Source organism: Puccinia triticina, chromosome 14A (assembly GCF_026914185.1).
Source record: "Puccinia triticina chromosome 14A, complete sequence".
Taxonomy (NCBI): domain Eukaryota; kingdom Fungi; phylum Basidiomycota; class Pucciniomycetes; order Pucciniales; family Pucciniaceae; genus Puccinia; species Puccinia triticina.
The window spans coordinates 3108552-3129818 of NC_070571.1; the positions used below are offsets into that span (position 1 = coordinate 3108552).

The 21267-nt window shown below is 46.5% G+C and overlaps 3 protein-coding genes across 3 annotated transcripts; 2 read left to right on the forward strand and 1 right to left on the reverse strand.

Annotated features, from left to right (window-relative positions):
- Window positions 1-4599: 4599 nt before the first annotated feature.
- On the reverse strand, window positions 4600-5047 carry PtA15_14A300 (uncharacterized protein; the record flags this gene model as incomplete). The annotated part of the gene is made up of 3 exons (XM_053163002.1): window positions 4600-4669; window positions 4775-4924; window positions 5022-5047. 3 exons carry the CDS (start codon window positions 5045-5047, stop codon window positions 4600-4602), a joined length of 246 nt encoding a protein of 81 aa, XP_053026971.1.
- A 43-nt stretch (window positions 5048-5090) lies between these two features.
- PtA15_14A301 (uncharacterized protein) lies at window positions 5091-8048 on the forward strand (the record flags this gene model as incomplete). The annotated part of the gene is made up of 8 exons (XM_053163003.1): window positions 5091-5119; window positions 5209-5495; window positions 5601-6249; window positions 6320-6406; window positions 6485-7252; window positions 7343-7568; window positions 7648-7714; window positions 7831-8048. 8 exons carry the CDS (start codon window positions 5091-5093, stop codon window positions 8046-8048), a joined length of 2331 nt encoding a protein of 776 aa, XP_053026972.1.
- Window positions 8049-15252: 7204 nt separating this feature from the next.
- Window positions 15253-15831, forward strand: PtA15_14A302 (uncharacterized protein; the record flags this gene model as incomplete). The annotated part of the gene is made up of 1 exon (XM_053163004.1): window positions 15253-15831. The coding sequence occupies one exon, from the start codon at window positions 15253-15255 to the stop codon at window positions 15829-15831; it is 579 nt and encodes a 192-aa protein (XP_053026973.1).
- Between the last annotated feature and the right edge of the window lie 5436 nt (window positions 15832-21267).

A 21267-nucleotide genomic window follows, 5' to 3' on the forward strand; every position in this document is an offset into this window, starting at 1 on the left:
AACCTAGTAGAACACTGTGCATTCAAAGCTTCCTTGCATATACATATCCATAAACTCCAAATCTAACCACTCCCTGTTCACAATAGGATGAAAATAAAATTTTAGACTGCTTTTCAAGGCCTTTATCAACAAATTTTTAAAAATATGGCAAGATGTACACAGTTGAGTAATAAAGATTGCATTTGGCACCTGGGTTGGTACCCTCAGTGTTAATAAACGCTCACATGACATTGGGTTGAAAATGGAGGGTGTCACCTCTGTTATAAATAATCTTCTACTTCTATCACTTTTTGTTCACCCTATTATAGTTTGTGCACCACCAGAGGTTTTATTTTGTAATTTAATCACCTGGACAGCTCAACACATCCAGTTCCATTTGTAATAGGCCCCCATGTATGTTTCCAGATTGCTTCTGTGTCAACCACCACTTCAGGGGATTGACTGGTTTGTTATCTTCCGGGTCAAGTGCTGGCCATAGCCACTGATGCTGAAGGATCAATTGGTCAAGGTTTGTAAAAAGATACCCACATATCCCAAGTAATCTTTATACCTTTGGCGATCCATTTGGGCTCCCAGTTGAATAGCTTGGAATACTTGTCCTGGAATGATGGACACTGAAGAAGAAAAGCAATTTAGCATCTCCATGGTTGTCAATTAGGGTGTTCAAAGTTGACTTGCATAAAATCATAACACCATAAAATCATAAAATTCTAAGCTGAAAAAATATGTTGCATCCAAGCACTCAAATTAGAGCAACGTTTCTAGAATGGTACATATGAAATCATCACTTGAAAGTTTTATGATTTTATGATTTTATGCATTGAAAATTTTATGATTTCAACTTTGAACACCCTTAATACTTATTAAGAATAGGAGAAAAAAATACCAATAGCAATCCTATAAAGAGGTGAGGAGTCAGTAAGACGTACTTGTTTGTTATTTTCAACCCAACCCAAAATGCATTCCCCAATCCCGGTGGATAGTCTACTGCAGTGATAGCGGTTGATAAGTGCTCCATGATCTAATCAATGAATACAACAATATTTGATATGCAAGCCAAGCCAGAAATTGAGATTTTTTGGGTTATCTCACAAAACGGGCTTAGTATCTCAATGCAGTTAAGGTGTTCAAAGTTGAAATCATAAAATTTTCAATGCATAAAATCATAAAATCATAAAACTTTCAAGTGATGATTTCATATGTATCATTCTAGAAATGTTGCTCTAATTTGAGTGCTTGGGTGCAAAATATTTTTTTCAGCTTAGAATTCTATTATTTTATGGTGTTATGATTTTATGGTGTTATGATTTTATGGTGTTATGATTTTATGGTGTTATGATTTTATGCAAGTCAACTTTGAACACCCTAAGTGCTGTTTGGGATGCTGACATTCAATACTGGGGTGAAGAAATTGAATCAGTTTAATATTATAATCATCAAGCATTGGAAGATTGGCTTACATGGCAGCCTCACACTGGATTATGCTGATGAGTTGAAAATTGGTTGAGTTCCATCTGGTTTGGAAATCTTGTTTGGTGTTATGAGGAGTTTTACATCACTTTTCCCAACACACCTGCATGATCTCAATTTTGTAATTGGGGGAGTACCTCAATGTCTTGGCAATTGCACAAACTGAAGCAATTCCCAAGAATTTTTGTCAGTATTAATCTTCCTTCCAAAAAAGAGCAAAATATACTAACTTTAGCCAAGGTCTGTTTGCAACAGCCAGTGGTGGTGTATAGGGATGGCCTTGGGTAACCATTGGCTGGTACCTGCCAATGTATACTGGGTGTGAGTGTTCAGTTTTGCTAGTAAAGGGCGGGTACCTGCCTGTCTGACTGTTGCGCTAACAGTCAGAACCCAATCAATGGGTCTCAGGACCCAATAATTTTGGGTCTTGGGACCCAATCAACGGACCCAATCAATGTGTCTTTGGACCCAATTGATGAGTCTTGCAGGACTCAATGTATGCATTGGGCCTTGAGAACCAATCATTGGGTCTTGGGTCCCAATTGTCCGCGGGCCGCGGGTACTTGCCTCTTGCACCCGGGTACCCAATCCGCAGGTGCGGGTGTCTGATTTTAGTGAAATTCTGTCTGGGTACCCGCACCAGTGTGGGTACCCAGGTACAAAGTGCCGTCCCTAGTGTAAGTATTACATTCCTCTTTGTCACTTGTGTTTTGATATCATCCAGGCTGAGTGAAACTGCATCATCTTGGTTGTTTTTTTAACTAACATATCCTTGCTTTCATCATCTTCATCATCCAATGATGAATTGACTCATCTGCATCTTGTGTAAGCCTGAAATGGTCCAAAGTGAAAAAAGGCAAAAAGAAAAAATTGTTAAACAAGCACTTGATGATTGTGCCGCAGAATTCCAGCCCAACTCACTGTGGTACATTTTTTTCCAACTCTTCAAACTTGGAACTCAAACAATCTGAGTCATCTGGATCAAATTTTTTTGGTTCTTTTGGGTTCCAAACGGTTGGAGTGTGGTGTGAAAAATTAGTTTAAGCACATGTGCAAAACATTGAATCCATTGCGGCTCACCTCTGAACCGCGCCCACTTCCGCTTCTTGAGTTTTTTCACCATTACTTAGTTGCTGGATGCATTGTTGGTGAAAATCCCACATATCTGAATACCTGAAGTTCAGTCAAGGGAGTATTATGACTGCTCATAAGAACTAAACTTACCTTATGTTGAATCCCAAGCTTTTCCATCACCAAGCTAGCAATCTGGGCCAAATACTCCCCTGTGTGACTTACAGCCAGTTGAATGAGCAAGAGGCATAGCCTCTATGTATGTAGCTTTGAATCAGTTGAATCATCCTCTACTATTAAGTAAATGACAATGCCTAAAATATTGAATCTGTTGGGTGACTTACAGGTGTCAAATCCTAAATACAGCACTCCTTGGTGTGCCTAGATTTAGAATCCAGAAGATCACATTACGAGTTAGTAAGATCAAGGCAATATTAATAAGCAAAATCAGTACTGACATTCAGAACAGCCTGGTAGCTCTGTTGTATAGCTAAGTAGATAATTTGAATGTCCTTTGAGACTTTCTGTATTGCTGGTAAAAACTTGATAACTGTTGGATGAAGGATTTCCCAATGGCTAGCCTTGGCAAGCCTTTCTTTGCCAGAGCTGTAGCCTTGGCAAGCCTTTCTTTGCCAGAGCTGATGCACCAATACATGATGCACATGTATATCATCTTGAGGATGGTTGAAGTGGCCTTGCTGGGGTTGCATCTAACCCCTGAGCCGACGGCTTTCTGTTGGGTTACATGCAATTTGCGCCTAACCCCGCTACTCATTATGAATACACAGCCAACATTCCAATTCTCACTCGCATCTTGAATATACTGAACATTAACCTAACCCTATCAAAATTTCAACGCCAACAAAAGCAAATCCATCCCGCCCTGAGCTTGCTAGTCTTTTCTTCACGCGTTTACATTATCAACCCGTGAAGAAGAGACTAGTAAGCACAAACTTTCCTCAAAACATCATCCAAAAACTCAACAACTCGCCAACAACAACTAACAATAGTTTTATCCCATTTTCTTTTCTTTCCTTCTCTTTTTCATCCTTCCTCCAGAATCATTTTGCTCTTTCACGCGTCCTTCACCCAAATCCATAACCAAATCTAAAATCAACACAACTGCGTTTTCCACCGCAGGTATGCACCACTATAAATAACAACTCTTTTTCTACATATCATCTTCTTATTGTCTCATTGTTCATCACTTATTTGTCTTTCCTATTTTTCTCCCCTTTTGTTTCCTATCAGGTGTGTTTGCTTGAGAAGTTGTTGTCGTCGTCAGAGATCATTTACGCGGTACAATTTTTGTTCTATAAAGCTATACTACTTGATCCACCTGGTCCATTTCTATCCAAAATTTACACTTTTGACGCATTGGAGGTTGGTTGCATGGACAGCGAGGAAACTTCAAGTCTGGTCGTGGACTTGCAAAAAGCCGGGTGCGGGTATTTGAAAAGAGTTGATTTGTTGGTTTGCCAAAGGAGATTTCGAGAGAATTTTTGCGTGTATAATCCTTGTCTTTCAGCCAATCTATACAAGGAGAGATGTTCGGACGTGCTGGCCACACTCTTGGCGAACTATCCAAGTCTAGCAGAGCAGAACCAGATACGATGAATATTCATACATAGCCATTTGTACACCTTTGGCCGATCCCCCTCTCGGCATCAAAACTCTTGTCCTGGATCCCTGGTTTCCCCTTCCGCACTCGCTTCCACACGCCTCTATCTCCTCTTCTTTCCTATTACGCTAATGTTCGCACATTCATCTTCAATTGCCATTTGCTTTACCTGTTCTATACCTCCATATTTTTAGTCTTACATCAAGGTTTCAATTGGTTAATGAAAGATTCACCTAATTATCTTCACGAACTATCAACAAGGATATAGTTACACAAGAAAAAAAGAAGATAATGGTAATAGTTATTCTACATCTGTGGACACGCTGATCAGGGTATTTGTCAAGACTTTTTCGGGAAGCAAGTCTGTATATACAAGGTATTCTGTAGAAAGATAATAGAAAGAAGCTTGGAGTGGTCGGAGACTGTTGGATCTAACCCTAACGCTTGATTCCGCTGGCAACGGAGTTGAGTATATCACCGGGCATCTTGAGTCCGCCTGCGTTCAGACTAGAAAATGTCAAAGAAGAAGGTTCATATTTCCGTGTGTATAGATCGGTATTTATGTATGTTTTATTCTAGAGATGAAGATGTAAGAGTGATTACGATGCTTACCCTTTTCCTACGGTGCTTACAATCATTGAGGCTGCTTGTCTCCTGTTCCCGGATTCAGGTTTGGGTTTCTTGTTTGCGCCAGTGCCAGTGGACAGCTCAGTTGTTGGCGGCTTCTTCTCTGAGCCTGGGGGTGTGAGGCCCGGCTCACCACTGTAAGAATAATCAAAGAAATGGAAAGTCAAACGAGGGCAAGTCCAAAAGATCCCAATTTAATTCGATATTGTAGGAGACCACAAGAAGAACTTACCGTGGCACAGTCGCACACAAGCTCATGGAGACGACGGATAAGAAAATTATGCAAGTTATTGAAAGCTTCATGATAGAAGTATACGTCTTGACTGTCACGTTTGTGGAGGATGGGTGTGCTGAGGAGGAACTAATTAGTACAATGGTTGAGTTGAGATTGCTGGGATGGTGGATGGTGGATTGGGCAGGAAATGGGTTCGAGCTGGCCCTTTTAGCGTCGGGCATTGCGACCCTGGCGTGGGGAAATGGGTTGATGAGGAGCCCATTTCCCTGGCCGGGTCTTCGCTATACCCAACAAACGGTGAACTTGGCGGATGGAGATGTATAGGAGAGTCGTCACCGGGAAGTGACGATGCCCCGGCAGGCCGGCAGGGGCTCAGCCTGCAGCCTGGGAATCCCGGCCGGCGCGAGCGGGCGACAGACTTGCCGTTTGCCAGATTCACCAGGATGCTCACAGTTTCTGGATACTCCGATGGTTCTCAGATGTTGTGGATTCTTCATCAATAATTGAAGAGCGTGTGGGTTGAGGGGCTGGCAGGCGAGAGTTGAGCTGAGTTGGCGGCGGGGTTTGCACTCGAAGGTGAGACGAACCACATAAAAAACCGCCCAGGCGAAGCCGACCAGCAAACCAGAGCCAGACCCACGACGACGATCCTCTCCAGACGGCTCAGCGCTCCTGCCTGGATACCACAGGCATTCACTCCAGGGCTCAGATCGGCCGGACTCCAGTCGCTTGCAGGCCGTTTCCCATCTCGACTCTCTCTGCGCCCAGCCAGCGGCTATAGTCATCCGTGCTCGTCTCCAACCAGAGACGGCCATTATCTGTCGACCGGCCGGCGCTTGCACAGCTTGCCCGACGAATCCCGATCGCGAACCTACCGTCTACGGAATAATTCCACGCAAACTCGGAAAGAACGGCCAGAGGAGTGTCCGACGATGGCGCCCAAATTACCCGCCCAACAGCTCGCGATGAGCCCGGACAAGAGCGTGCTGGTGCTTGCGATAAGCTCCCATCTCCAGCTGGTCGACCGGGCCACGGGGACTCGGCTGAGGTCGACCGAGGACGCCGGGCTGAATCCGCCGGGCTCGAACCACACCGGCCTGATCAGACTGCTGCTCATCCATCAGGACCTGAGCAAGCCCGATAAACCCCTGATCCTCGTCTCCACCGGCGAAGATAAGCTCCTCAAAACCTGGCAGTTGCCCGCCTTGAAACTGCTCCACTCTAGGTCGGCTGTCTCTGCATCATCATGTCATTACCCGCTGACTCTCCCCTGACTGACTGTTCTCCTCCAACAGACAATTGATTAAACGGGCTACCTCGATCGCCGTCTCTCCCAACGGTAAAAACATCGTGATTGCCGATAAGTTTGGTGATGTCTATGAGTACGTGGAAAGTTCTCCGTTTTTGTATAGTTTTCAAGCTTTTTCTTACGGTCGTGGCTAACTAATTCATCAAATTAGTCTACCATTCGATGCGCCATCCCAGACAGTCTTCCAGTCCGACCCAGACCAAGACGAGGCGCCTGCGTCCACTGCGGACGAACCAAGCCTCGTGAAAGATGCGGATGCGAAAGTGAAGGGCGACGGGACGAAGCCGGCGGGGAAAGCGATTTTGCCGATCGCCGGGCACGTGTCAGTGTTGACGGCACTGACGTTCATCCCGAGCGAGCCCCAGCCACTACTAGTGACGGCGGACCGAGACGAGCACGTGCGGCTATCGCGGTACCCGCAAGCCTGGTCGATCGAGCGATACCTGCTAGGCCACCGAAAATTCGTGGGCGCCTTGCTGTGGCTGCCCCATCCGACGGACCCCGCCCCGAGTCAAGGTCGGCTGCTCAGCGCCGGCGGCGACGACGCCCTCTTCGTCTGGCACCCTCTCCAGGGTCGAGCCGCACAGACTGTCGACCTCGCCGGCCTCGCTAAAGGCCTCAAGGTCTGCCCCGCCAAACAGACCTGGTTCGCCAAGGCCCGCACCAACAAACGGCGCCGGCCTAATCCCGCCGAGCCGCCCAAGACTGGCCCCGCCCCAACCGACCCTCCCGCCGCCCCTGCCAACCCTGAGAACACCCCCGCTGCAGCACCGGATGAGGACGCTGGGGGCCAGGAAGCGGCCACTGAAACCGCCGCCGAGCCCCAACAGCTCGTCCAGAAGACCTGTGTGAACAAGATCATATACACCTCTCCCAGCGACCTTGCCGGCCCGGGATACGTGCTGGTGACATCAGTCGGGTGAGTGGCTGACGTCCCCCCCAAAAAGAGAGCTCTCTCTCTCTCAGCAGCCGCGGTGAACATAACCAGTGCCTCTTTCCTCACCAAAAGGTCCTCGACAATCGCATACATCCCGTTGCCCCGGATCTTCGCCCCCGACCAGTCGACTGAGCTCGCCCAGAATAATACCCGCTACATCGACCTGGACCTGCCCGTCCTCGACATCGCCGTCCTGGCTCCGGACCTCGTCCTCGTCTCCCTCGACGCCTCCTTCCCAGCCGACCCTTCCCGATCTCCCCCCTCCGCGTTCCGAACCCTGTCTCTTACTCCCCATAAGGCGCGTTCCCATCTCTTCCTCATTACCACATATCTTTCTGTCTCTAATCGCTTTCTTGGCTGCTCCGCCGCTTGTGTAGATCGAAGAGGTATCGGATCCTCAGGGCTTCAATCTCAAATCTCTCAACGAATCATGCTCCATTGAAAGTCAGCCGTCCCTTTTCTTCTCTCTTTGCAGAGCGACCGAGATGTCGAGGGTATGAAATATAAGCAGAGAAGCCGACGGGAGCTGACGACGCTGGACATGTGTATGATGATGCCAGGTTCGAGCGAGCTAGCGATGCCGAGCCAGGAGCTGCTGTACCCGGAGCTGCTGCTGTTCACCAAGGACACTCCCGGCTCGGCGGCCGGTCAGGACCACAAAGCGAAGCATGCTCAAAGGGACATCGGCTCGGGCGGCCGGTCCGGGAAGAAGGGCGAGGGCAGACTCGTCAGCCAGGCCCGGTGCGAGATCGTCCTCGCTAAGGCCGCTATCAGTTGATCCCCTCTCTCTCTTTTTCCCTTACACCCTTCTTTATAGACCTCAAATACACTTTCTCTGCTAAATATATACCCCTCACTTTTCGGCAAAACTTTTTTTTTTCGTCTGGGTTGTATACCTTCGGAAGGGGAGGTCCCCAGACTGACACCAACCACCACCGTTAAAAAGTAAGCAATAAAGAAAAGGCGCGGGAAGGAAGTAAATCCGGACACCCTTGATCTTTCACATCGGCCAATCAAATCCATCAGCGACGAGACTTACAAGCTCTTCTGGTACCCTGTCGGTTACGAGACAAGTCTTGTCCAGCAGCTTATGTTGTGGGATGCACAGTTGCAGCTGCAGAGGCTGTCCCTGGAGAGCCATGGGCTCAAACCAACGGTTGAGGATTCCGGAGGATGCTCGGACCTCTCAAAACACAAGGGATAACCTTTCGTGTCGTTCTTTGCGCCAGCGGATAGCTCTTTGTTATCTACTAACGGTCGGTTCTATCTCATCTCTTGCCAATGTAAGTTCAGAAATTAAGGAGGCAAGCTCTGTAGTAGTAACCATTGTGACCCCTGAGGCGGCACTTGCTGACGGTGCGGTTGGTTTGGAGATGCGAGTACCTCAAAGCTCGTCTGCCAGATCTGTACCTTTAAAAGAATACATGGCGACTAGAAAGGCCAGAATGCCACAACCAACCGCACCATCAGTAAGTGCTGCCTCAGGGGTCACAATGGTTACTACTACAGAGCTTGCCTCCTTAATTTCTGAACTTAAATTGGCAAGAGATGAGATAGCCAAACTTAAGGCTGAGAGCAAGAAGTCCCAACGTGCTCAAGAGGAAACTTTGCAGTTAGTGAAGGAATTTGCATCAAATACAATACATGTATTGTGTTGATTTTTGAATACAAAATGTGGTCACATCTTTGCATTGCATTGAAGCCTTGACACAATACAATACTTTCCAGCAAAAATGTATTGACTGTGCCAATCCACAAGATATTACATTGGGACAAGGCATGCAATTCAAATTGCAATACAAATACAATGTATATCAATGAAAAAAAAAAAAACTCAAGAAACTGCTGCCAGTTGACATGCAATATGTCAGCCGACCTAAAAGCTGCCTTTTCTACCTTTGTTACATATGAATTACTTTATATCTTTTTCATCTTAAGAGATAACCTTGTTTTGAATTCATCTGTTTCCCCATGCAATTTTAACCTTAATTTAAGGACTTGGATGAGTCCTTCACTGGAACGTCTCAAGGGCTTGGGGGACAGGCACTGAGTCTAGGGTTTCTAGCTCCAACGGGTTGGGTTGTATTTCTAATGTTGGCAGAGAGAGTAGCAAGTTCTCTTGTTAGTCTATCTACAATCACAATATTGGAGAAAGGAATGATGAGAAATACTTACCTAACGTTGGCAGAGAGAGTAGCAAGTTCTCTGCCAAGTTAGGTAAGGAGAGGGACAACTATGTATAGGGCGGAGGGTGGAACCAGGACATGGGTTGTGACATTCTTGTGAAGTCCACGCAGAAGGGGGCTTTACAGTCTCCCCTCCTATAAAAAAAAGGAAGGAAAAAGAAAGTAATATGCGGGAAGGAAAGGGTAGGCAGAGGAGGAGGTTTGCCGGACGGTCAGGAGGGGATGGGATGGGATGGAACAGGCGGGAAGGGACGGGACAAGACGGGCGGGACAGGCGGGACGAGACGGGACGGGCGGGACGAGACAAGATAGGACAAGACAGGACGGGCGGGACAAGACGGGACGGACACAATGGGCGGAAAGGTTAGATGCTGTACTGGTGGGAGCGTTGAACATACAAGAGTTCCTGTTCATCATTGTATGCTTTGAGTGCTTTATCCATGGCCCTGAGGTATTCATCTTCATTGGAAAAGTACATGGCTTGCTCAGTGTGCGCAAAATCTGGAGTAACATTTTTGTCAACCACAGTTAAAGTTGACACTTGCGTTGATTCAAAATCATCTGGTGCGCAGTGGGCGCGTGGGAGGGTGTCTTGTGAGCCTTGGATGTTTGGTGGAGGCTTAAGGTCCAGGGAGCAAGGGGTCTGGGAACAGTCAAGATGTGCAGGTTTGAGAAGATCCAGGCAGGACGGGGCAGGTGTTGGAAGGAGTTTGCAAACAGTTGTTCAAGGAGTCAATTGATCTAGTTAACATGAAGAAGCAAGCGCTCCCGTCTGTTGATGTTCCAACACAATAGAACTCCACCTATCAGTGGTGGGCAGATATGTTATCCAAAATTCCGCATTTTTGGTTTGTAAATTTGAATTTTGCATACAAAGGTTCAAGTTATCAGCAAGATTTAAAGACAAGATAACTGAAAATCTTTTGCGTAATCAATGATTGGGAGAAAATTACTCTATAAAAATGTGATATTTTTGGCACAAATTGAAGATAATGGTGTTACAAAGCCCTGATCTTTAAATCTTGCTGATGACTTGAACCTTTGTGTGCAAAATTCAAATTTACAAACCAAAAATGCAAAATTTTGGATAACATATCTGCCCACCACTGATAGGTGGAGTTCCATTGTGTTGGAATATCAACAGACGGGAGCGCTTGCTTCTTCATGTTAACTAGATCAATTGACTCCTTGAACAACTGTTTGCGAGATGGGGTGCTTTTTGTGTAACAGACACTATCTTGTATCTTAGAAATGGCCTTTGAGATGTTGTGGAGCCCATCCTTCACAACCAGATTGATAACATGAGCGCAACAACAAATGTGAAAGAACTTTCCATCCAACTTCAAGGCTGGGGGGAAATCACTGTGATCCTGAAGAACCAACAAGAGGCGATCTACAGCAGTGTCATTTGAGGCGGCGTTGTCAACGGTGATAGCAGCAACCTTGTTCATCAGTTTCCATTTGAGGATTGTTGAAATCAACTGATTGGAAATAGCTAAGCCAGTGTGGGGAGAGGGGATTCCTTTGAAAGAGATCAATTGCTTGTTGAGGTTCCAGTCGTCCAAGATGAAGTGAAAGGAGACAACCATAAAAGAGGACTGGTTAGTGGAAGTCCAAAGATTGGTAGTTAACGCAACTCGGTCCGTGTTTTTGACCTCAAGTAGGAGCTTTCCCGTCATTGATGCATACATCTTCATCACATCAGTCTTGACGGTACAACGGGTGAAAAGCCTGAATCAAGGTTGTAAAGAGGCCAGGAAAGCTCGGAAAAGAGGGTGGTTGACCAAAGTGAATGGTTGCTTGTGTGCAATGATCATCTTGATCAACAGGGCACAGGAAGTTTCCTGACAGAAATCCAAGTCATGGTGGTTGTGTTTCCTCCAAACTTCAAAAGGAATTGCTTCTGCTTGCTGATCAAGGAGGTACATCTCTTGAGGTGGCGCCACAGGTGATTTGTTCCATTCTTACTATTACCTTCCATTCTGAGCTTGAAAGACTTACAGATTGCTTGGACTTTGGTGCCTGCAAAATTATTACATCCCAATTTCATGTTAAAATATTGCTATGTAGCAGTAGTACAATGATCAATCACATTCAAAGGGAATTGGAAAAGAAGACTGAGTCAACTGACCATTATTTTCCTTATCAAAACGGACCTACTTTGCGCAGCAGCAGAAAACTCTTCGCGCACAGAATCAACCGTCCCCCGACGTCGAGCCCGCTGTGCGCGCAAGCCAAAAATTACTTTGCGCACAGTGACTTCCCCCAAAAGAAGGAGGTGATTTTTCCGGATTTTTTTTTGATGGATCAAAAGAGGGGGTCTTACTTGCCCCCTCCAAAAAATATTGGATTTTTTGAAGGTGTCCTTGTGATGCAAAAAAAAAAATCATAATATTAATCCAAAAAAAAGGCACCCACTACCCCAATAGCCCACCCTGGGGCCTTTGTACCTGCTTAAACTTAAGTGGTCGGGTACCCAGCCCCTTGAAAAGAAAGTTCAAGGGGCAGCAGCTACGGGCCCGGCTATCCCCCAGCCGCCGTGCCGATGGCCGGCACAGGCCATCAAGCGGAGTTGCACACTCCCCCGATGACCGGCCAGCACATGCGTGCATGTGGCACAAGTTACCTCAAAAAGAAAGTTTGAGGGGCAGCAGATCCGGGCCCGGCTATCCCCCAGCCGCGTGCCAATGGCCGGCACAGGCCATCGAGCGGAGTTGCAAACTCCCCCAATGACCGGCCGGCCAGCACACATGGTGCATCTAGCACTATTTACCGGTCATCAAGGGGATTATGTACTCCTCTCAATGGCCAATCTATCCCGGTCATTGAGTGGAGTACATACTTCCCTTGATGACCGGGTCCGTCCCAGTCATCGAGGGGAGTGTTCACTCCTCTCGATGACCGGGTCCATGCCGGTCATTGAGAGGAGTAAATCCTTCCCTCAATGACCGGGTCTGTTCCGGTCATCAAGAGGAATGTTCACTCCTCTCGACGACCGGAGCTTGGTGACCTGGTTGCTCCGGTTGGCGAGAGGAGTGAACACTCCCCTCGATGACCGGAACGGACTTGGTCATTGAGGGAAGGATGTACTCCTCTTGATGGACGCCCTGTTCCAACCATTGAGAGGAGTACACTCCCCTCGGTGACCCAATTACTCCGGTCGTCAAGAGGAGTGAACATTCCTCTTGATGACCGGAACGGACCCGGTCATTGAGGGAAGGATGTACTCCTCTTGATGACCGGCATGGACCCGGTCATCAAGAGGAGTGAACACTCCCCTTGATGACCGGGACGGACCTGGTCATTGAGGGAAGTATGTACTCCACTCAATGACTGGCATGGACCCGGTCATCAAGAGGAGTGAACACTCCTCTCAATGACCGGGACGGACCCGGTCATTGAGGGAAGTATGTACTCCACTCGATGACCAGGACAGAGTGGCCATTGAGGGAAGTATGTACTCCACTCAATGACCGGGACAGAGTGGCCATTGAGAGGAGTACACAATCCCCTTGATGACCGGTAAATAGTGCTAGATGCACCATGTGTGCTGGCCGGCCGGTCATCGGGGGAGTGTGCAACTCCGCTCAATGGCCTGTGCCGGCCATCGGCACGCGGCTGGGGGATAGCCGGGCCCGGAGCTGCTGCCCCTCAAACTTTCTTTTCGAGGGACTGGGTACCCAACCGCTTAAGTCTTAGCAGGTGAAAAGTCCCTGGGGTGGGCTATCGGGGTAGCGGGTGCCTTTTTTTTGGATATTAATTATGTTTTTTTTTTTTTTTACATGACAAGGACACCTCCAAAATATCCAATATTTTTTGGAGAGGGCAGTTAAGACCCCCTCTTTTGATTAATCAATTTTTTTTTGAGAAAAATCCCCTCCTTCTTTCGGGGGAAGTCGCTGTGCGCAAAGTATTTTTTGGCTTGCGCACACAGCGGGCTTGACGTCAGGGGACGGTTGATTCTGTGCGCGAAGAGTTTTTGCTGCTGCGCAAAGTAGGTCCGTATCAAAATGAGTCAAAATATTTCTTGTGGTCTTTTGTTTCTTTTTTTTGGTAGGTGTTTCTTCATTACCATTGTTGGTGTTGTCAGTATTTTGTGAATCCACAGGGGTTGGGGTTGGAGTGTCCGGCTCCTTGTTTTTGGCAGCAGACGATGTTGGTGGGTCGGGATCCGGTGATTGTATGCGTTTTGTAGCTCTAGTCAATCTCACCATTGGGGTAGGGGTATGGAGAGGAGACGTGGAAGCTGGTGGGGGCAGAGAAACCAGCGGAAGTGATGGTCCCCTGGTCATCTTTTGGGTCAGCCCAAAAAGAGAAAAAGCTGCCCAAACCCGACCCATTAATTTCCCAGCTTGGGTTGGGTTGGGTTTGGGTTGCACAAATTTCCTGCAAAACGTGCCTGAACCCACCCCGCGACCCGTTGGGTCTCGGGTCAGTGTTGGGTTGGCCCGGCCCATTTACATCCTGAACCTGACGTGAGGGTTTTTCACCTGTACAGTAATGTTAAGGTATTATGTAATCTTACTGTTTGCATGTAACTTAACTCTTATAACAACAGTACATTGGAGTAACTGTATTTAACTATGGCTACCTGTAATTTAATGTATAACAAGAGTACATTCTTAAGCTTATATCTGAATGTATATATGTAATAAAGGTGCAAAAGGAATGTACTATGTGTAATGTGCGTTGAGCTGACTGCAACAACAAACATTAATGGTTGCTTGCGCCAGATTCAAAGAAGCTACAGCAACGGCACAGCGGCTTTTACGGAAGGAACAAATTTTCCACATCACCAGCAGAACACTCCTGAACAACCAATGGACTTTTAAAGCAATGGAAGCCTTCCTCACTATCTCAGCTCGCCTCCCCCAATTCTGGCCAGAGGGGTTGTATGACAACACTCAATGACCACCTTGACGCCTCCCAGGATCCCCTCTCCCCCTTCTCCTATTCCTTTCCCCCACCCCCTTTTTTTCTTTCTACTTGTGCTCCAATTGTACAAACTCAGAATCTCCAATATCCCTCTTGCCTTCTTAGTACAGTTTGTACATGAACTTGTAAACTTTAGACAGCTCTACCTATCATATGCATATGCATAGTGCACAATGTCAAATCAAATCTGCACTAAAAAAATGTGTAATGTGAACAATTGTAGCCACTTGGTACATGTAAGGTACTGTGACACGTACTCTGTGGCTGACATCTCATCTCATATTGTTCCTGTTTGAATTTATCAGTGTTTTATCCACTTTTTATCAACCAATGACTAGCTGCGGCAAGGCAGGCACCCAATTCAAAAACAGGAATGACAAGGTTCTGAGCTTCAAAAGCCAACCAGAACCAGCACCTGGCCCCTGCGGATTCAACTAATGTGTTCCTGTGGAACAGTATCTTTTTTTAGTTTTTAACTGATTGTCAATTTACAGGGCTGCAATGATATGGTTTCCTTTTGCAATTATTATGATATATCATCCTCCCTCGAGTCTAGAAGTGTTGGGTCCTGCATCTTCGCTAGCATTTAGCTGCTTTCTTGTTCTCCTACAGACGCTAATTAATCCAATTAATAAGTGGCTTACTGTTTCAAGCCTCGCGTTTTTGCAGATCCGGTCACAATGGAATGGAGATGGCTTTGGCCCACATTTGGCCTAGAAAGAATAAATATCATTCCTCTGTAGCACAACGGTCAGGAAGCATCGCAAGCTTCAATAACCCCATCAAGACGCACAAACGCCAGTTCAAGTCGCATCGGAGCCAGTTGGTTTGCAAGTTCTCGAGTAAAACGCGGCGGACGTCATGAAACTCTCGACGATCATGCAGAGGATCGCGCTGAAGGTTCTCCTCCTGTCGCCGACGATCTGGTGCAATCACGTTGTGATATGCGCCCATTGTCATGAGCTCTCGGCCGACGAATGTGTGTTGCCCAACTTCCCTAGTCTGGCCCCATGTAGAGGAAAGCTCCCCCAGGCCCAGGGTGGGGGCCCATGTCTCAAGCCGCGCATCCAGAGGTATTCGCAATGCAGGCGCTCCGAGTGCGGACGATTCACCGGCCAGAATCTCAGGATCGGCGGTCAAGCTTGCAAGCATTGGATCAAGTACAAAATCCCGAGCGACATATGCGCCCATTGCGGACATCCCACAGCCTTCCAGTGTGAGTTAACTTACTACCCGAATCTGGCCCCGTGTAAGGTCCTGCTCTCCAACGGTGAAGAATGCGGCGCGGTGCGCACCCAGAGGTACTCGCAATGTATTCGAAGCGAGTGTCGACGTTTCACCGGCCAGAACCTCGAGGTTGCCAGTGAAGGATGTTTCCATTGGAATAATTACAAAATCCCCGAATTCTACAATTTCTTGTCTGTAGATCAAGAGGAATAAGAATCATCATCATCTTGGCCTGGTACTTGTAGCTTGTCATGCAAAATTGTGCAAAAAAATCTTGGTTGCACTGCAAGAAAAACTCTAGAAACTGCCTGCAGTTGAGATGCAAGAGCTCAAAGCAAGCTGTGCCTCATGCAAGAATCAAGCACTGGTTGATTCCATGCACATTGTATAATTTATGCAAGAGTGAGTCTGAGGTACAAAAAACTGAGTACATGCAGGCTCCAAAATACTGAGTTGATACCTGTGCAAATTCCCCTTTCATATGAAAATTCCCCTTTCATGTGCACATACCCCTTTCATGTGCACATGTCCCTTTTTTATGTGTTCACCCCTTTCATAATGTGTCCATACCCCTTTATGTGCACATACCCCTTTCATGTGTGTGTATCCCTTTCATGTGCATGTATCCCTTTCACAATTAGGGTGTTCAAAGTTGACTTGCATAAAATCATAAAACCATAAAATCATAAAATTCTAAGCTGAAAAAAATATGTTGCACCCAAGCACTCAAATTAGAGCAACATTTCTAGAATGGTACATATGAAATCATCACTTGAAAGTTTTATGATTTTATGATTTTATGCATTGAGAATTTTATGATTTCAACTTTGAACACCCTTAATGTGTACATACCCTTTTCATCATGCATTCATGACCCTTTGATGTTTACATGTCCCCTTTCAGTTTTTTACATCCCTTTCAATACCCCTTTCATCATTCAGGTGATGTTTACATATCCCTTTCATGTGCAAAGACCCCTTACTGCACATACCCCTTTCATGCATACATACCCCTTTAATCATTTGTGTCTTTTCTGTGTTAATACACCTTATCACATTCACCTTTCATGTGTACATATTCATTTCATATGTAGATATCCCTTGCATGTGTACATACCCCTGTTATGCTATTCTGGCTGGATTCAATGGCAGATGGAGTGTTTACTAAAAGCAAATAAAAGGTTGCTCAGGGGTATGCTCATTTGCAAGGTTGAACATTTGCCTCAGCCTACTGCATGAGCACTACAGCATATTCAGCATTGAGATGCTGAACAAGGTACACACTCAAGGTGCACCAGCATGGAATTTGGGTGCTTGACTCCAGCTTGAGCTGAGGCTTGATTCAAGCTTGCTGCATCTCAACTGCAAGCAGTTTCTCTAGAGTTTTTCTTGCAGTGTTGCATTCTTCAAAAAAATGTGCTTCGGTGTCCCCCCCATAACTTTAGGCTCCTTATGATTACTAGCCTCTTGAGATTGACTAATTCCATCCTGAGCGCAAAGCGCCCAGCTCCAAAGCAGCAACTTGGGAAGCAATGGGGTTTGTTGTTGTGAGAATGCAGAAAGCACACATTCTTTTTTTGGCCCTATATTTTCCAAAACTAATCCAAAATCCTCATGGAACATGTAATGAGTATCCAAGAAGCTCAGATGCATTCTCCATTGTTTTTTTTTTTTTAATTTTTTAAAGACTTACTTCGCCCACTGTGAAAAACTCTTTGCACACTGTGCCAGTGGGGGTTGTCTGCACACTGTGCCAGTCAAGGTCATCTGCACACTGTGCCAGTGGGGGTCATCCGCACACTGTGCCAGTGTGGGTTGTTGTTTTGACATCCAAACCCCAGCGCGCGCTTCCGCCACAACTCTCTGCACACTGCACATTGAAATGTATAATTTTTCAATTTATTTTGCTGCCAGCCAGCAGAGGGAATTTTTCTTGCCCCATACAAACTTAACCCAAGTCCCTTGCTGCTGCGGGTAGGGATGATAATTGGGCGGGCGGCCCAAACCCGGGTCAGGTTTGGGTTGGGTTTGGGCAACGCCTTGCAAGAAAAAATCAATGTTGGCCCGACCCGGCAGACCCGCCACTGTGTCCGGGCCGGGGCGGGCGGCCCGTTGGGTCCCACCGGGCCACCCCCGTATAGCCAGGGGCGGGGAACCAAGCAGATATTGTGCGAGTCTCACATGATATCAGATATCCGCTTGCACCAGGGTGGTATCTGACCCAGACCAGTACAACTACAAACACCTATTGACTCTCGACTATCAACTTTTGGCTTGAACTCTTGACTACATGGCTGAATCTACTGGCAAGGAAAGTAACATTCCAGTCTCTTCCACTGGACCAAATATGCAACCAAATCAATCTGGTGATGACCCGCCTCCGACTCCACTGCCAGCAGATACCCAGAGCAAATCACAAGAAGAGATCAGCGGCAGCCAATCAAAGAGGTGAAAACTCACAAGTGGTGTGTGGAAGCACTTCTCCAAGTTCATAGGTGAGTTATTCTCTTTCTGCTTTCCTGAATCTTCCCATATTTCCTACTCTAGCCATTCCAATATTTTACTAACATTCTTTGGTATGGGCATCATTTTCTAGACACAGATGGCAAGGAGAAGGCCAAGTGGAATTACTGCAAAGTGAAGCTTGTAGGCGCCTTGTCCGCTGGAAACAAACATCTCCATCAACACTCAAAGAAATGTCTCATTGAGAAAGGAGCTGTCATGGTGAAACAAGGTCTTTTGAACTTTAGCTTGTCAATCACGTCTGCCGGCCACACCGTCTGGATATACAATCAAGATTGATCTTGCAAACGAATGGCAGAAATGGTAATTCAACATGAATACCCCTTTGCAATGGCTGAGCACAAAGGCTTTGTCAATTTCATGAAAGAAACTCAGCCTCAATTCAAGATGCCCGGACGCCAGACTCTGTGAAATGATTGCATCAAATTGTTCAACGAACAAAAAGCCACCTTTATCAATCTCATTGCAAAGGACGCCAACCATGTTGCACTCACAACCAATCTATGGACAGCCTCCAATCTCACTGGATATACAGTCAAACCCTTGAAACCGCATACCCCTTGGTGGACAGAATTTGCTATGTGGTTACAAGGGTTAGCTACAGGCCAAAATTAAATTTTGGTGGACCCAAATCAGTATGTGGTTTGGGAGGTTATGCCCTTATACAAGTATGTGGTTTCACAGGTTTGACTGTATGGTGATCACGGCCCACTATATCAGCGCACAATGGAGCCTTGAGAAGTTAATCATCAGTTTCCAACCACTTCCGCCTCCGCACTGTGGCCCTGCTATTTCCGACCGACTCAGTCAAGTACAACGTGATTGGAAGCTTATCAACAAGCTAGCTTTTGTCACAGTTGACAACGCAGCCTCAAACACAGCAGCCCTCATTAGACTTCAACAGTATGTGGATGATTGCTCTGCTACTCCGGGCGGTGCAACTTTGTGTTATTTCCATGTGCGCTGCTTAGCGCACATTATCAACCTCATCGTCAAGGATGGGCTGAAATTCTCCGGTTCAGCTGTTGATCAACTACGCAACAGTGTTCATTACATCCACGGATCACCAAGCCGCATGGATGCCTTTGAAAAGGCGCTCACTGCAGTTGACATTGAACTCAACAAGAAACAACCTTAGAAGGATGTTCCGACGCGGTGGAACTCCACTTACCTAATGATTGATTCTTCCTTACCCTACAAGCTAGCCTTTGAGGAACTAGTGATCCAAGACAAGAAGTATGACTACTGCCCAACCGAGGCTCAATGGGAGGAACTGGCTTCAATGGAAAAGTTCCCCAAGCCATTTTATCAAGTTTGTTGTTTATTTTTCTTCTCAATTATATTTATTGGACCATTTTGGACCGAGTCACTTATATTGGTCTTGTTTTAACAACAGTTTTGTTGAGTGGCACCCAATACCCAACCATCAATTATGGATATCAAGCAATGTCAGCCATTGAACAGCAACTAAACCATTTTGTGGCCCATCCAAGTGATCTCATGAACATTGATGACATGATTATAGAGGTAGTATATGTTGGTACACCTCACACCTGTGCATATAGCTCAACGGTAGAGCAACCCAGCATGCATTGGGGAGATGCAGGTTCAATTCCCCCTTTCCGCACTATTCCTTTTACTCGCTCTACAGGTTATGAGCCCAGCGCTATAGGCAGCTGCGTACCTGGGATGAGCCTCTGGGAGGATTAGTGGGCTCTGTCACCGGTGTAGGTGTACAGGGGGTGTATAGAGGTAGTATATGTTGGTACACCTCACACCTGTGCATATAGCTCAACGGTAGAGCAACCCAGCATGCATTGGGGAGATGCAGGTTCAATTCCCCCTGTCCGCACTATTCCTTTTACTTGCTCTACAATGATCAAGCCAATGAAGGCCAAATTTGAAAAGTATTGGGAACCATCAAAGGAACTTCTGGCCATTGGTCTTATTCTTGACCCCCAATTTAAGATGCAATACCTCCGCTTTCATCTTGAGAAGCACACTGCGCCAAATCAGGAAATCAATGAATTTGTCGGAAATGTGTGATCAACTGTCTTTCAACTATGGAACCTGTATGCTCCAGCTTCATCATCTGCCGCTGATCCAACCGCCAGTCAAAATCAAATGATGCCAACAAAAGCAACCAACAAGTACTTGACTGCCTTCCATCAGTACATGGCTGGAACCATTGAAGCTTTGCCAAATGCACCTGCAGCTGAGTAGGATCTTTACCTCAAAGAACAAAATGTGATCCTCTCCAACGATTCTGATTCCGAGTTCAACCTGCTTGGCTGGTGGAAAATGAATTCACCTTGATTCCCATCACTATCAAAGATTGCCAGGACAGTGCTCATGGTCCCAGCAACGTCAGTAGCCTCTGATTTGGCTTTCTCTACAGGCGGGCGAGTTCTTGATGATTATTGAATGCGCCTGAATAAAGATTCTGTTGAGGCATTGATCTGCTCTCAAGACTGGATCAAGGCTGCCAAGGGGGCAGCCTTGAAGTGATTTTTAATGTTATTTCCCTCATCATTACTAAAATTATACACACAAATTATTTTTTCACCATTGTTTTTTCACTGCAACTCCCTGGGAATCAAGTCAAAACAATTTTGAAGGCTATTTATCCTACATTCTTATTTTTATTTTCCTGGCTCCTTATGGTTTTTGGGCAGGGCCCGCCGGCGGCCCGCGGGCTGTCCATGGGGGCCCAAGTCATAAACTGGTTTGGGTTCGGACATCATTTGAATGAGGCTGCCCCACCCCAGCCCGTCCATCAAGTTCCCGGGCTGCGTTGGGCCGGCCCATGTAGAGACTGTAAAATGAAGATGTGTCTGGTGAGAGTCAAACTCACAACCTCAGCTATGCTGAGACACATACTAGAGTGCTGCCTTTACCAACTAGGCTACAGACGCTTGTGGCTGCCAGCTGGGTGGTTGGTTGGTAGTGCTCATGGGTTGATCGGACAGCCCCCCATACTGTGGTGACACATCATGGTAGCAGACTAACAGACAACTCAACACCCCCCCTTGCTACATGATGGGAAGTGGGGATTGACCCCAAGAGAGAGTGGGAATGAGACCCAGGAAAGATGATCAGCGTAGGGATTGAACCCGTGATCTAGATG